The sequence below is a fragment of the Pempheris klunzingeri genome, chromosome 7 (assembly GCF_042242105.1).
Source record: "Pempheris klunzingeri isolate RE-2024b chromosome 7, fPemKlu1.hap1, whole genome shotgun sequence".
In the NCBI taxonomy this organism is placed as follows: Eukaryota; Metazoa; Chordata; class Actinopteri; order Acropomatiformes; family Pempheridae; genus Pempheris; species Pempheris klunzingeri.
In genome coordinates, this window is record NC_092018.1 from 24,694,132 (window position 1) to 24,708,869 (window position 14,738).

A 14,738-nucleotide genomic window follows, 5' to 3' on the forward strand; every position below is an offset into this window, starting at 1 on the left:
GAGCTAAAAAAAAACACAGGGACCTTTAATTCTTACCTGGAGGGGGAAGTTAATTAAAGCACAGTGGCCAGAAAGTAAAGGGTAAGGATTAGTAGCACTCTTGGAGCAGGGATGATGAAGGAAAACAGAGGGTAAAGGGAGGGATTGATTCTAGACTTTTTAGACGTATTTGTTTGTTTTATTTATTTTTTCACATTTAATTTGGATGTTACTTTGTACTAATACAGAAAAAATGAAAATCTGTAGCATCCAGTAGTTCTGCATGTTTTTTGCATTTAGAATGTGATGTTTTCCCTGCTCTCTCTCTCTCTCTCTATATATATATATATATATATACACACACACACACACACACACACATATATATGTGTGTGTGTATATATGTATGTGTGTATATATATATATGTATATATACACACACACACACATTTCTGTTTATATCCAGTGGCAAAATGTGTTTACCCCGCTGATAATTTACTTAAGATATATATATCCACCAATTTTGTTCTAAGTAGAACTCAGGCCTTAGCAAAATGTACCTTACATGTTTGAACTATGTTGCTGCTTCCAACTGTGCCTTGTGCCAATGGGAGTGCACTTAAATCAAAGTAAGATCGGGAAGAAATTCACTCCCTTAGTAATTTTCCTCTGCTACTGCAGCTGTGATGCTTTTTTTCTGAAAATCACACTCACTTTGAGCACATATTAACACTTCCAACTCCAGTGGCGTGAAGTAAGGCAATCTTTCTCTTTCTCATTAACTGCCACAGTTAGTCATAATAGTAGAGCTCCATTGGCTTTTTATAGTTAGTATACACACACTTCCCTCAAAGTGCACATTTTCAGTGTTGACTGCATCTAGCCAGAGCTTGATGTCACAAACTGATTTCTGACTGATTGACTAACTTTTTCTGCAAATCAACCAATAGATTACCAACTAAAGGAAAACTTTGCATACATTTCAACCAGCTTTTATCATTACAATGTAAGTATTATATGCAAATGAGCAATGTTGTTGAAAATCATTTCAACATTAATAAATTCAACACTGAGGTCAACAAACAATAAGTTACAAAAACGTAAATTACAATAGATGCTGCAAAAGCATGTGGCAATACAGTCTGATCTGGTGGCATGGGTTCCACGCTTGTTGCCATTCCTGGCCAGGCAACTGAATGGAGCAGCATGAACGCAAAATATAATGGGCAACATGCTGAGAAAATTGGATGTAATCTTCCAGTGCTTAGAAATAATGACCCTCCAGAGTTATTCAGACAGTACTAAACCTGATCACATGGGTCTTGTGGTCAAGGTGACTTCTACAGACAGCAGCAGCAGTAAAGCACACAACAGTGGCTCGCCCACTACCGAAGTGTATTGAAATGTGAGGGATGTGTGATGTTTGTCTAGAGACAGAAATGGTGTGACTGCATGTGTCCTGCCTAAAACTTCAACTGCTCTGTCCAAAATCACTCTTATTTTAGTAAGAATAGGAACCAAAGTGCTGAGATGAATAACATTTACATGCACCTGAACATCTGTCTTTATATCCCTGATAAATACTGACTGGACATTGTATGTAAAGGCCCTTAAACTGGTTGGTTTGGTCACTGTAAAGTTTAGCATTGCTTACCCTGATTATGCATTTTGGAGGTTTTAGGTTCACCTACAATGAAACTGGCACATAATGCTTATAGCCTAACCATGCTAGGAACTAGTGTACTCTAAACAGACAGTAATGTTGTAAAGTAACTTACTTTCAAGTGAAAGTAGTTTTCATAAGTAATATTACACCACACATCACACCTTTGTGCTCCTATTTAACTAACCTAATTTCTTGTTGTTATGGACGAAGATACAGATAGATTGTGATTGCTAGTGTAATCCTCCACAGCTGGCACTGCATGAGTTAATGGCCTGGGCTGGTACACTGTCTGGATGCACCTCTTGTAGCGGACATATTGACGAGGGGGTTGATGCTGGAGTTGGAATTTAGAGTCACTGATTAACCTGACATGCATGTCCTTACAAAACGAAATGTCTGTAGGAGAAAAATACCGTGTCACTCCGCATCAGTGTTCCCATCATCCCATCTTGCCTCATTGATGAAGATGCGCAGTCATCAGTCAGCCACGGCATCCAGCTCAAACAAGTCCAAAACACACATTTAACTACAAATACAGAACTGCCGTGTGCAACTGTACTAAACTCATTGTTGTGTGAACAACTTTGACTTGTAGTGTTTCCACCCAAGACATTGTGTGTTTATTGGGTTCCAGTTGTGATGACTTGAGTTAATCACATTGAATGCTAGTGTTTTCCAAATGAGCACATGATGCAGACAGTGAGCCTTTTTTTTTTTCCCATTATTCAAAAACTAATTAAATTGAATATTCCAACCCAGCCTCCACAGCTTCATTTCTTTAACCACCTTCTTGAAAAGGTCAGTGTTGCGCTGTGATGTGCATATCCAAAAGTCTGTTGATATCTGAATCTTTCAAAATGTTCTACGTAGCTCAACCATAGCCACTATCCAGGCCTCTATAATGTGGCTTCATTTCAGTGAATGGCCCAGTAAAGCACCCAAAAATAGTCAGAGTGAGATAAAAGGTAATATTTACTGAAGTCAAAACCAGGCAAACTTATTCAGATTATCTTGTGTATCTTTTTTGTAGGTGCAGCTGTTGAGGACCTTCAGTATTTAATTCACACAGGACATGAAGAGCGGCTCAGAGGCATTGACCCTGCAGCCCAAGTGATCACAGAGTCCTTAAAGTGTTAATTCAAAAGCTGATGGATGGACAATAGTGTCACTATTATGACACTACATTCAGAGCAAATTGAGCCTTCAAAAGAAAACAAACAAAGTCCCTGTTCTCTTTTTACTGCAGTTCCTTAAGCAAGGCTGCTGTTGGTCAATGTGCCTTAATTAGTCATTCATCCACATAACCAGCTCCATCTGCTGCTGGTAATGAGTTAGAGATAATTTCTTCATTTGGGGAACAAATGCCTGTCTAATTGTGCCTGATATGTCAGTATCAGTAAAGAGTCGTGATGGCTAATGTGGCAGCAAAGTAATGCAAAAATCTCCATTCTGGGTTTTCAGTGAACTTCGATGTAAGTTTTGTAAATGAAGTGTGCTACAAAGGGACCCACAGATGTTAGTCTGAGTTCACTTAACTCAGAAGGCAATTGAGGCTGTAGTGATAACTTTGGGTAGTCTGAAGCGCCTCAGTATGTAAGAAGTACATGTGAACACAAAGGACTGTTAGTGAGTCATTTATTTGATATTATTCCTTGTTTTTATTCATTAACCATTACACAAGAAAAAGATAGATAATGGATAACATACAGATAATGGTCACATTAGATTGAGGGTTTCAATGAACCCCCATCAGCCGAGCATTAATACATAAATAGAAACGGAACAACAGTATTACAGCCTGTTACACGGCAAGAGAAAGCATAGCATAAAGAACAACATACAGGAACTCAAGCTTTTGCATTGCAAGCCACAAACAAACATTAGTCTGCAACATCTGTTTTGGTTCTCCTGAGGTTTCAACTCTGACTCATTTCACTGAAAGAATTAATGAAGAGCACCCTTTATATCAGTGATACATTCAAATTGAATCCATCAGTCATAACAAAATGAGATATGAAATTAATATGAACTAGTAATTGGTGGAGTGTAATAGGCGTCAGCAAGGCTTGGCTAAAATACAATAACAATGCTGCACAAGTTTACAAGGCACAACCCAGGAATACATTCTAGTTACACCACACCAGTGACAGCTTCGCAATAAAGATGGCACAAAAACACTAGCATCCCACAGATTAGCAGTTGGACATAAAACCAGTGCTCGAAGTGGATCAGTACCCAGTACCAGAACATTTTATTCTTTAGTTGGTGCTCCGGCACTCACAGACTTTCCCTCTGTTCCCACAGCTTAATCAGGTTCCCTGGGCAATTAACAATGGCCCAAAGTAAACTGCATTACCCAGGGTGCAGAATATGGGACCTTTAAAGGTCTTGTGGTAATGTGTTGATAAGCACTTACCCAGGTGGTTATTTATTCTGCACACTAATGGCAATTAAGGTAGGTTAACTAATAGCTTTTGTATGAATATATCTTGTGATATGTAATATAGTATATAATAATATAATATAAGTATATAATTTGGAGAGCTGACATTGACTTTTGTACATTTGTGATGTTCTGGAGGTAGTTTTTTTTATATATTGTTTGAAGGCACAGTTTTTAGTGACGGCTGGATGTCTTAAAATAGTCATCATTTGACCTTGAACTCGACTAGCAGCACTGTATTTTCTTCACAGTTCCACTGAAGTTACTAATCTAACTGTACGACTTACTAGGACGACCAGCCTAGACAGCTGTAATGTAGTTGTTAGAGTGGTGACGGAGGCTCGGCAGTTGAAGTAAGATGTCCTATGAAATGGTAGCATGTCATCACTTTGTGATGTGTTTCCGGTTTACTGTTCAGTAAGCAGGATGTCTTTTCTTAGGATGGATCAGGGTCAGGCCAGTCAGTGCTGTTGGTAGGTGAACCACACACTCTCACACAGCAATTTGTAGACATGTGCACAGGACTTGGCATACTTTATACAAACATATACTGTACTTACTTATCAGACATACTGTCAGTATGTCTAATGAGTAAAGTATGCCTTTATGTTCCAACCTGTTTCCAACCCACGGGCAGAGTACAAGTGTTTTCATGGCGAAAAAGGCAGAATAATTAGATGGGTCCACTCACTAGAAAAGTCCAAGTGCCCATTTCATGGGATATAGAGAGAACCTTGTTAGCTAGCTGGCTAGAAGATAACTTGGTTCCATTGACACAGTATGTGCTATTGTATAATGTATATTTTCATTTCATTAATGCAGTTTAACTTCAAACATCCTATGTTCACTTAAAAACTTGTGGCAAATACAAAACTTTCTAACTATATGTGATATGATGGTGTTGTTGTATAATGAGGAGTACAAACTAAACACAAGCTACAAACTAAATATGCAAACTTAAGTTTAATCACAGTTATCCAGCCAGAGCTTAAAAAGTGTGTGTATTTTCACTTGATAACTGACCTAAACATTCGTATCGATTGTCACATTTGTAATGTTCATTTTCTGTCAGTTAACCAATAGACTTTTTAATCATTTAACACTAGTAAATTCAACACCGAGGTCAACAAACAATAAGACATAAATTACAATAGATGCTGCAAAAGCACGTGGCAATACAGTCTTACCTGGTGACATCGATTCCACGCTTGGAACAGCAAGAACACAATGCAATGAACAAAATGCTGAGAAAATTGCACATAACACCCCAATGCTTGGGGGGGAAAAAAAAGGTCTTTCAGAGTCTTTTCAAACAGGACTCAGCGTGAGTACATGGGTCCTGTGGTTAAGGAGACAGCAGCACCAAAGCATAGGCGTTTATATGGACCATCAATGCTTTGTCACAGAAAGTTGTATGACTTAACGTGTCCTTGCTGAGCTTCATCGCTTCTGTCTAAAATGAGTCTTTTCAGTAGTTTAACATAGGAAACAAAGCACTGACAAACAGCATGCAGGGAGCTGCCTTGAACGGTTTCTGTTTAGTATAATCTGTCTCTATACCCCTGATAAATACTGACTAGATATTGTATGATAAGGCTTCCATCACTGTACTTCACGCTCACACAGGGTTTGACCTTAAAATGTGATGGTTTAGTCACCGTTTTCTGTGCATTGCTTACCTTGATAATGCATTTTGGAGGTAGTCTGTATTTTGACATCTAGCGCTTGTAGCCTAACAGAACAAACCAGTGTGTGTCCTGCCTGAACTACATCATTTCTGTGCAGAATCACTCCTTCTCTTTTCAGTAGTTTCAATAAGCGGGAAAAACAAAACAGTGAGATTCGTAACATGCTGGAAGCTTGAACCAGGGCTGTATCATGGTTCTGTGAGTATTTTGGGCAGATGGATTTTGGAGCCCCCACAGGAGCACACGCCCCTTTTCACATTTATCGTGCTTCAAAGATGTTATATGTGACTTTCATTTCATTTTCATGAGAATTATCCATAGGAAATTGGTACTGTTGATGTTGTAAACGTTTGTTGGAAATGTTAACTTCTGACTTGGCGGACAAAAGTCCGTCATTGCAGGGGCACTCTATGTCGTCCCAAATTCATTTTCTCCATAGAGAACAAAGTTTAGATCCTTAAATCTGGAGTTTGCCGTGGCTTGAGACCCTATTTTATGCCTACTTAGATACAGAGTAATCTCTCTGTATCCACAGTTATAAAAAGATTAGGCCAGCTTAAAGATTGGACAATTTTTCACACACGGTGTATTATTGAATTCCAAGTAACCAACAGTTTGCTAACAGCACCACATTTAGCACACTAGTTCATTTAGGCTAGTTCAAAAGGTTCTCAGTGAGGTTTTTATTCCCACAGATGAAGGATTCCATTTTGCACTAATGGGAGTTTTGACTTACTAGCACTGATGAATGAGAAGGTGTGTCCAAACTTTGGACTGGCACTGAACATGCTCAGCAAATCCAGCAAAGGGAAGGACAGGGAAAGAAAGCTGGCCCTGGACTTTTCATTGTTTAAAAGCCAGCTACCTGACATGCTGGGCTATGCATGAATGCTACGAACTGAATTAGAATCATCTGAGTTGTCCCTGGGTGGGTTTTCGATTTGATTCTTTTTTTTTTTTTATTCTTGGGTTTTACGTGTTTACATTAAAGATGAGGCGCTGCCTAGAACTAGGGTTGCAATGTGTAACCATCATTCCAAGCAGTAACATTACACTTCAGATAAATGATAATTGTCTCTTCCTTTGACGCTGTAATGCAACATACAGTGGTTTTGTTTGGTTCATTTCTGGTTAATTCTGACACTCAGTTATCCCACGCATGATAAACTGAGGCTGCCACAGAACTAACCCTGTCTGACTCAGCAACATTATTGCCTTTCTTGTGAATAGCTGCCATTTCTAACCCTCGATCTGCAAGACTTCTCTCTGAGTGGACCACTACACACCCCACGCTTGCACACTTATTCACCTCCGCTGTGTTGGTCAAATTGTTGTCGTTATGGACTCGATTTCTCAGTCCCAAGACACGGTGATTGTGACCGATGGTGGCATCTCTGAAGTTCCTACCTCCACAAGGTGCTTGCACAGACCTTTCTTTCCTGCCCCACCTGGCCATCCTTCTCCAAAGCTGGCATTGCACAAGGCAACAGAAGGGCCTGGACTTGCACACTACCTGCAAGCCCCTCTTAAAATTCTCATTGTAGTAGCCATAGATGATGGGGTTGACACTGGAGTTGGAGAAAGCCAGCCAGTGGGCAAAAGGGAAGATGTAGCTGGTCAGGAGGTCCAGCTGGTCCCTGTCCAAGCCTGCATAATCTGTCATCATCATGAGGGTCCAGAGTGGCAGCCAGGACAGCATGAAAAGCAAAGTCACTAGGATGAGCATCTTTATCACTCTGATTTTTTTCTGGGATATCATTGGCTGAACGGCCCTTCTGCCCTCGATCTGGGCTGTGGCGTGGCACAACTGTGGCTCTCTGTTCGCAACCACAGTGGAACACAGTTTGACTCCAATGCTTCCATACATCACTGTGATGACGGTGAGGGGCACCAGGTAGATGTGAGCAAATAGAACCGCTGTGTAGACCTTCCTCATCTGTGGGTCGGCAAAGTTTTCGTAGCAGGTGTACAGGGGGAATGTGTGGTTTAAGTCATAATTGTACACCATGTAGTGGTAAGGAACTTTCTCCACAGTCAGTGCCACGGCAGCAGGACACATGATCGCCACTGCTAGCACCCAGATTAACACGATGGCTGCCTTGGCAACAAGTACAGTCAGCTTGGGTTGGAGAGGGTAGACGATGCAGCGAAACCTGTAGTAGAGAAGTAAAAAAAAGAGCACTGCCACTGATGATCTAAATGGCTACACATAGACAAAAGCCTGGAGACATTTCAAATTTTGTTTAGCTTGTAATCAGAGACTCCGAAGGTCAAAAGTAAATCAAGCAAATACTAAATATTCTAGAAGCTGTAATCACAAAATGTTTGTATTTTGAGCCATGTTAGTGGTGTGACTCCAGAGAGGGCAATGTTAGGCTGAAATATCTCAGTCACTATTTGATTCAGAGGATGAATTCTGATAACTTTAGCGGTCCTGTGACTTCCTGTGATGGATTAACTAAGTATAGCTCCCTCTGGATAAAAAGTTTCAAAAATGAACTAAATTCAATGGGCGTTTTGTAACATAATAATTACATTTGATAATTAATCATATAAACATGTCTAGAGGGAGGAATACTGATGCTCATACATTTGGCTGTACATATTAGCTTGGACGTCCCGTATATAGGGCTAAACAGATCTACCATACTTTGACTACTGCTATTACTATACTGTGTAATCACTACATACAGATCCTAGATCTGATACAGCAGCAGCAGCAGCAGATCATGTGCTTATCAGGCCATGGCACGCCCCTCTTGCTGTTGTTGTCCCTGTTGCTGGACTTAGCAAGCAATTTCAGTCACCTCTCTTAATACATCCACGTATATCAGCATGTTGAACACGCCGGGCTGAAGTCAACATTTTGCTTAAACCTCCACTGTGCCTAAATGCAGCTTCACAGAGTCACAGAGCCACTAGCATGGCTGTCTTGTTACTTCCTAAATTACCTAAATGACTATCACACTTGTCATTAGTTAATTCTTTGTGAGTTGAAATTTCATTTTATCATTTCATAGTCTTAGCGTTAGCTATCACATCACACTGTACACTGACCAATGTGATCTCACAGACATATGTGGTATGACCAGGACTTCTTAACACTGATTCTGTGGTGGTGGGACGTAATGTGCTAAGATTACATGCCACCACCATGGAAACAATGTCAATGGAAATCAACAACTCATATAAGTTTGTGAAATAGTCTCAAAATTAAAAACATGAAAAAAAAGAAAAATTTGTGTCCATGGACAAAAATGAATAGATTACATTTCCATTCCATTTCCGTGGTGATGGTGGCGGGTAATTGAATGCGGTGTAAAGAGGTCATGGTCATACCACGTATTTCTGTGAGATCAGGTTGACACTAACCTTTCAACAGCGATGGTCACCAAGGTGAAGACAGATGCAGAAACAGACACCCCCTGCACGAAGCCGCTCATCTTGCACACGGTTTTGGAAAAGGGCCAACCTGTTGGAAAAACAAAAAAGACAAAATAATAATAATAGAGCTGAAGCAGGAGTTGGGCAACACAGAAGGGCTGAAACAGAAAATAGTACAGTCCATTCCAGAAGTCAAAACCATAAATCAAGGTGGAGGAGAGAGACACGTCAGGGAACAGGCACAGGTCAGAAATACAGATGGTCAGGCGGGATACGAAGCAGGCAAAGCATAAACAACGATCTGGCAAAGAATTAGAAAAAAGTGACTGGTATAAATACAGAGAACTAGTGAGCTGATGAGCAACAGATGACTGGCAGACTGAGCAGGCTTGCAGGCTGAGGGGGAGTGACAGTGGTGAACTGGTGTTCTCAGCTGTCATGCTGCCTTCCCAGCAGACTGCAGCATAAAACAGTACACTTGCCACCACTGACTGTTAGAATATGTGCAACATTTGACTGCAGACATCAAAGGACCTGAGCCTCCTGAGGAAAAATGGCCGACTCTGTCCCTTTCTTTAGAGGGCATCTGTATTCGGGGCCCAGTCCAGTTTGTTGTCCAGGTGCTGCTCGAGTGTCTTCATGATGTGTGATGTGAGGGCCACCGGTCTGTAGTCTTTTATCTCTGCCGTGCGCCCTACTTTGGGTACCGGAACGTGACATGGTGTTTCTCACAGAAATATGAACCCTCCCTGTCTGCAGGCTCAGGCTGAAGATCCTCTGGAGAGAGTCCGCCATTTGGGCTGAACGGACCTTAAGCAGTCTTGGACACACACCATATGTGCCAGCTGCTTTTCCTGGACACGACCTCTCAAGCTCACCCCTCACCTCGTCTGTTGTGGGAGACAGGAAGCCCAAGTGATAGAGGAGATGCAGCCACAGAGTTGGGGATGCAACAAAGTGGAGGAGATGGTGGAGGTGAGGCTGTGCCAGCATGGGCAGGACAGACATTGGCCACCGCGCCAAACCCACTGTAGAACCGGTTTAACCCATTGGCCCAGTCCTCATCACCCACTGTTCTCCAAGTGTTCCTCTGCTCGTAGACAATGATAATCCTCATACCCCTCCACACTTCTCTGGTGTGGAGGGGCTCCTCTTTAGCGCTTGGTTGCGCCTCTCCTTGCTTCCATCTCAAAAGGCCTCTTTTTTTTGTCACTGGTGATCCGGGGTTTATTATTGGGAAATCAGCGTACTGTCCTTGCTGGTATGATCGTGTCCTTACAGAAGTTAATGTAGTCCACAGTGCAGTCAACCATTCTGTCAGTATCAGTGTCCAAGTTATTGTTATTTTCCACTGACCCCAGCACTACTTCCCAATCTGTGCACTCAAAGCAGGCCCTGGACCAGGCTGTGATCTGACCTGCCAAGCGGTGGAAGGGCTGGAGCAGTGTATGCCTCCTTGGCATTTGCATGAAGCAGATCAAGTGTCCTGCTTTCCCTCGATGGACAATCAACATACTGTGTGAAGCCAGTCAGATAGGAGGTGAGGCTGACATGATTAAAATCTCCTGATGTCACAGTGAATGCATGAGGGTGCTGGGTCTGTATACTAGCAACAGCTACGTCACACGCAGATCGAGGACGTGGTTGAATGTAAACAATGGCAATTAGGTCTGAGACTGATTGACTGACTTTGAATAATTGAATAATTAAATTATAAAAATTATAATAATAAAATTGAATACAACATATGTGTTGAACATGCATTTGCTATTATTATTATTTATTTGTATTGTTACTATGTAAATCAGTTAGTTGCTGGTTGTTATGATTTCCATTTTCTTAGTCATATTTTTCACTAATAATTGGATTTTGATTATGTTGTTATCTGTATCCGCTGTTTGTTAATCACCGGCAGGTACATGGTTTCTGTTTAATAGGGGTCGCACTGTTAAATGGCAGAAACGTTGAGGAAAGCCTGGGGATGAAACATGTCTGTTTCCTTCTGCTGCTGTGCATCATTACAAGTGTTTCAGTCTTATTTGTGGGTGCTTACAACTTAACTGCAAATTTTATCATTTCTGGGCCTGGATCCATTGAAGTATGAAGAGATTCCAGTTCAGCACACCAGGTTTGAGGCTTCAAACACACAAACAGGGTGAGTCTACCCTACCATTAGTTTTCTACCTGAAATGGCGATTTGTTTGAATAGGCCATGGTTGTAGCAGAGAAATGGCATGGTGAGAAAAATTGAAATCCACAAAAATTTATCTGAAGCTGGTGGAAAATTGCAGTGCAAATGACAGGGTGTCGTGTCCTCTTTGTTTCACTTTTCACGTGCACCTGAGCTTCCAAGAAGCCCCAGAGGCTCTTTCAAAATAATCAGAGCGCCGTGACTGTACATCCACATTTAAATTACACTTGTATAATTAATCCAATTAATTGCAAATTGAAAGAAAAGGGCATTGTACATGTAAGAAACCATTCTAGAGCAAAAATGGATGCTACATCGTACACAAAAATAAAGATAGTAAAGAAATATTGGTTAGTATGTGAAATGCTAACAAAAAGCCATTGACAAACACTAATTATCATTTGTTCCCATTTCACAGTATGAAAATCAATTTACAGTCTTGAAATGTGCACGGTAAACTGGATTTAAAACTTGCAAGCATACTTTGTTTCAAGGGTCCAATAGTTGATTTGAATAACATACACAACTGAATAAAACTGGGCTGCGTAAACAAACTGTAGACACCTTTGGGGAACACTAGTAGAAATAGCAAATTGAGTTGCAAACAGTGGTTTAGACATCCAGCAGACGTGGAGCAGCATTAGCTTTCATTTGGAGCTGTGTGTCCGGCTGGCAAAAGTAAATCCAATATTCACTCACTTCCCTTCACCTTCTTTAGGATGCATATCTATGATGCTGAGGAACACCACACAGTAGTCATACAATGAAATGAACCATTCAGTATCCTGCTTTTGATTCACAATTCGACTCACATATTCATATTCTATGTGTTATTGCTGTTTTAACGAAACTATAGCTCCTACATCCAAAAATCTATGAGTCAAAATATTTACTGAATGGATATGTCAGCCACATGAGGCATGAAAAGCCTCCTATTACAGCTTCAGTTAGTAAGTAGCTACTTTGCAGAGTCAGATTATGGATACAAAATTTAATCAACAACAAATGAACAAAAACATTTGCGCCTGTATCCGTGACATCCTGTCTGTAGAGACACTATAGTGATTAGTATAGCACACTATAAAGTAAGCATGGTATCTTCTCTGAGCTGCTCAGAGCAGCAGAGGGAATTCATAATTCTCTTCTTTGAAACATACATTTTGCAAAACAACGCCGCTCACTTGTAAGAGAAGCTGTAGTCTTACCCAAATGTTACTGTATGAATTTACAGAAAACTTTTCTTGCAAGATGGTTTTAATTTCCCACTAGAAGGATATACAGTACCAACTGGTTGACAACAGGTTATGTTGTGTTATCACACAACTTCATACATCTGTAGTGAGATCTGACATTCAGAGACCCATGCAGTTCCCATAGCTACACATTAAATTAAATTAAATTAAATTAAATGACTGATGGTGGAAAAAACATTTTTCAGACTTCATTTACTTTCTTTTAGTTATCTTTCCCCGATGTGTTAATGACATTGCTGCAGCTTGTTTATTTCCAATTCTCATTCATGTCAGTTCAGATGCTTACTTGTGAACTACACTGATGCAGCCTCCTATGGTTCCCATCTGATTCACTTTCTCTCTGTGGAGGCAGTTGATGATTGCTAACACCTGTCATCGTAAAATGATTTGTTCCACACACAAGAACTGGCTGAGACCTGAATTTGTATACCTGAAATAGTCCTGCATATCCAGACAAATCCCTCTTTTAATATGGCTAAGACTGCATGATCCTATTTCTTCTTATCACATATTATTATCACACGTATCACACATCAGAACCCTGACTCATGTGGCCAGTCTAAACAACCTCTGCCCGCTCTGTCATCAGTGCCATATAATGCTTTCCTGCGTTGAGGGCAGGGCAAATCAATATGTGAGATGTATGATGCCATCAGATGGAAAAAGAAATAGTTTTTTTGCCCACCCTGTTAATACGGACATGACAAGCCTCCACATGCCCAAATGCTGAATCTCCACAAATGAGAAAACACAGGATAACATGTGAGGGTGTGAGTGGCCAGTGTGTTGCAATTGTTCGTTGCAACCTGGACAGGTGTTATTTTAGGGTGGAGATGAGCACCTGTCATCCCCGCTATTTTCATATAAATTATTTGCTTCACTGAGGGAAAATATCAGTCTTGTTATCTGGTTCATATTTGTGAGGGCGTTCACTTAAAGGTCTTCCCGAGGGCACAGCAAAGCTTTTATCATTGTATTTTAAAAAAGCTCAGGAATGTCATGTGGTGGTTCACAAATACTTGTGTTATTGGGGTAAATAGTGCATTTGCTGGGGAGCTAATGCTCGACTGTGTGTACGGTAAATCAATTCTAACTAAAGTGCCCATATTAATTCTGATGAAGAACTTACTCATCAGTGCATCAGTGGGACTTCCTGATATTCTTTTTGTATTTTGTTCTTTCAATTTGATTTGTTGAGTAAATGTTGATGTGACCTGTCAAAATGTCTCTCACGCCGGTGAATTTTGTGCCTCCAAAAACACTCCAAGATTTTCCTGAAACACATGTGACAATGAGGAGTTATGGCAGAGGTGAGGACTTATTTATTTACCTGTGATGAGGTTGTCCACCAGTGTTGTAGGGATGCAGAAGATTCCCACCAGTAGGTCACTGATAGCCAGGTTGAGGATGAAGAGGTTGGTGACTGTGCGCATACGCTGGTTTTCCAGTACGATCAGACACACCAGGATGTTCCCCACCATACAGAGCAGGAAGATGAAGAGGTAGGCCAGAATGTAGCTGGCGGCCACATACAGAGAGTGCTGATAGTATGGGAGAAAGGTAATGTTGGTGATGTTTGCGGTGCCGTCTAGGCTGGTGTTTATGACGACTGCCATTGATCCCTCCAGCTCCATCCCTTCCATGGCTATGTTGTACAGTATCTCTGTCCTTTGAATGAACCAACACTGCAGGGGAAATCAAATGGTGACAGGAAATGATCATGTAGAATTCAGTTTGAAACAGTGTAAAAAATATCACCTGATATGCTTGATGTACTTCAGCATTACATTAGAAAGTCCTGATCCTAAGAGCTTTTTCTCACCCTCTGTTATAAGTAAAGCATAAATCTAACCTGGGGTAGGTAGGTTGATGTTCATTCTTATCTAGGGTTGCCACCTTTAATGTGGAAAAATATGGGATATCTTACCAACAGCCTCATACCCAGGACACACACATGAAGTGCAAGGTCTAGAGTAACCTAGGGAACACTTGGTACCTGTGTTCCTAGGTTACTTAAGCAACGGCTACAGCTCTTTTACCATCTCTGCTCTAATTTCACTCTCATTCAGTAATGTTGCGCTGTCCTCGTTAGTTCCTTTGTCTTGTTGCAGCTCCCTAACACCCACAGACACAT

General features: G+C 40.9%; 1 protein-coding gene across 1 annotated transcript; it reads right to left on the minus strand.

Annotated features, from left to right (window-relative positions):
• Nucleotides 1-6,920: 6,920 nt before the first annotated feature.
• npffr1l2 (neuropeptide FF receptor 1 like 2) lies at nucleotides 6,921-14,262 on the minus strand. The gene is made up of 3 exons (XM_070833966.1): nucleotides 13,935-14,262; nucleotides 9,149-9,248; nucleotides 6,921-7,929 (listed from the first exon to the last, which is right to left on the minus strand). Exons 1-3 carry the CDS (start codon nucleotides 14,245-14,247, stop codon nucleotides 6,921-6,923), a joined length of 1,422 nt encoding a protein of 473 aa, XP_070690067.1. The 5' UTR covers nucleotides 14,248-14,262.
• Nucleotides 14,263-14,738: the final 476 nt, after the last annotated feature.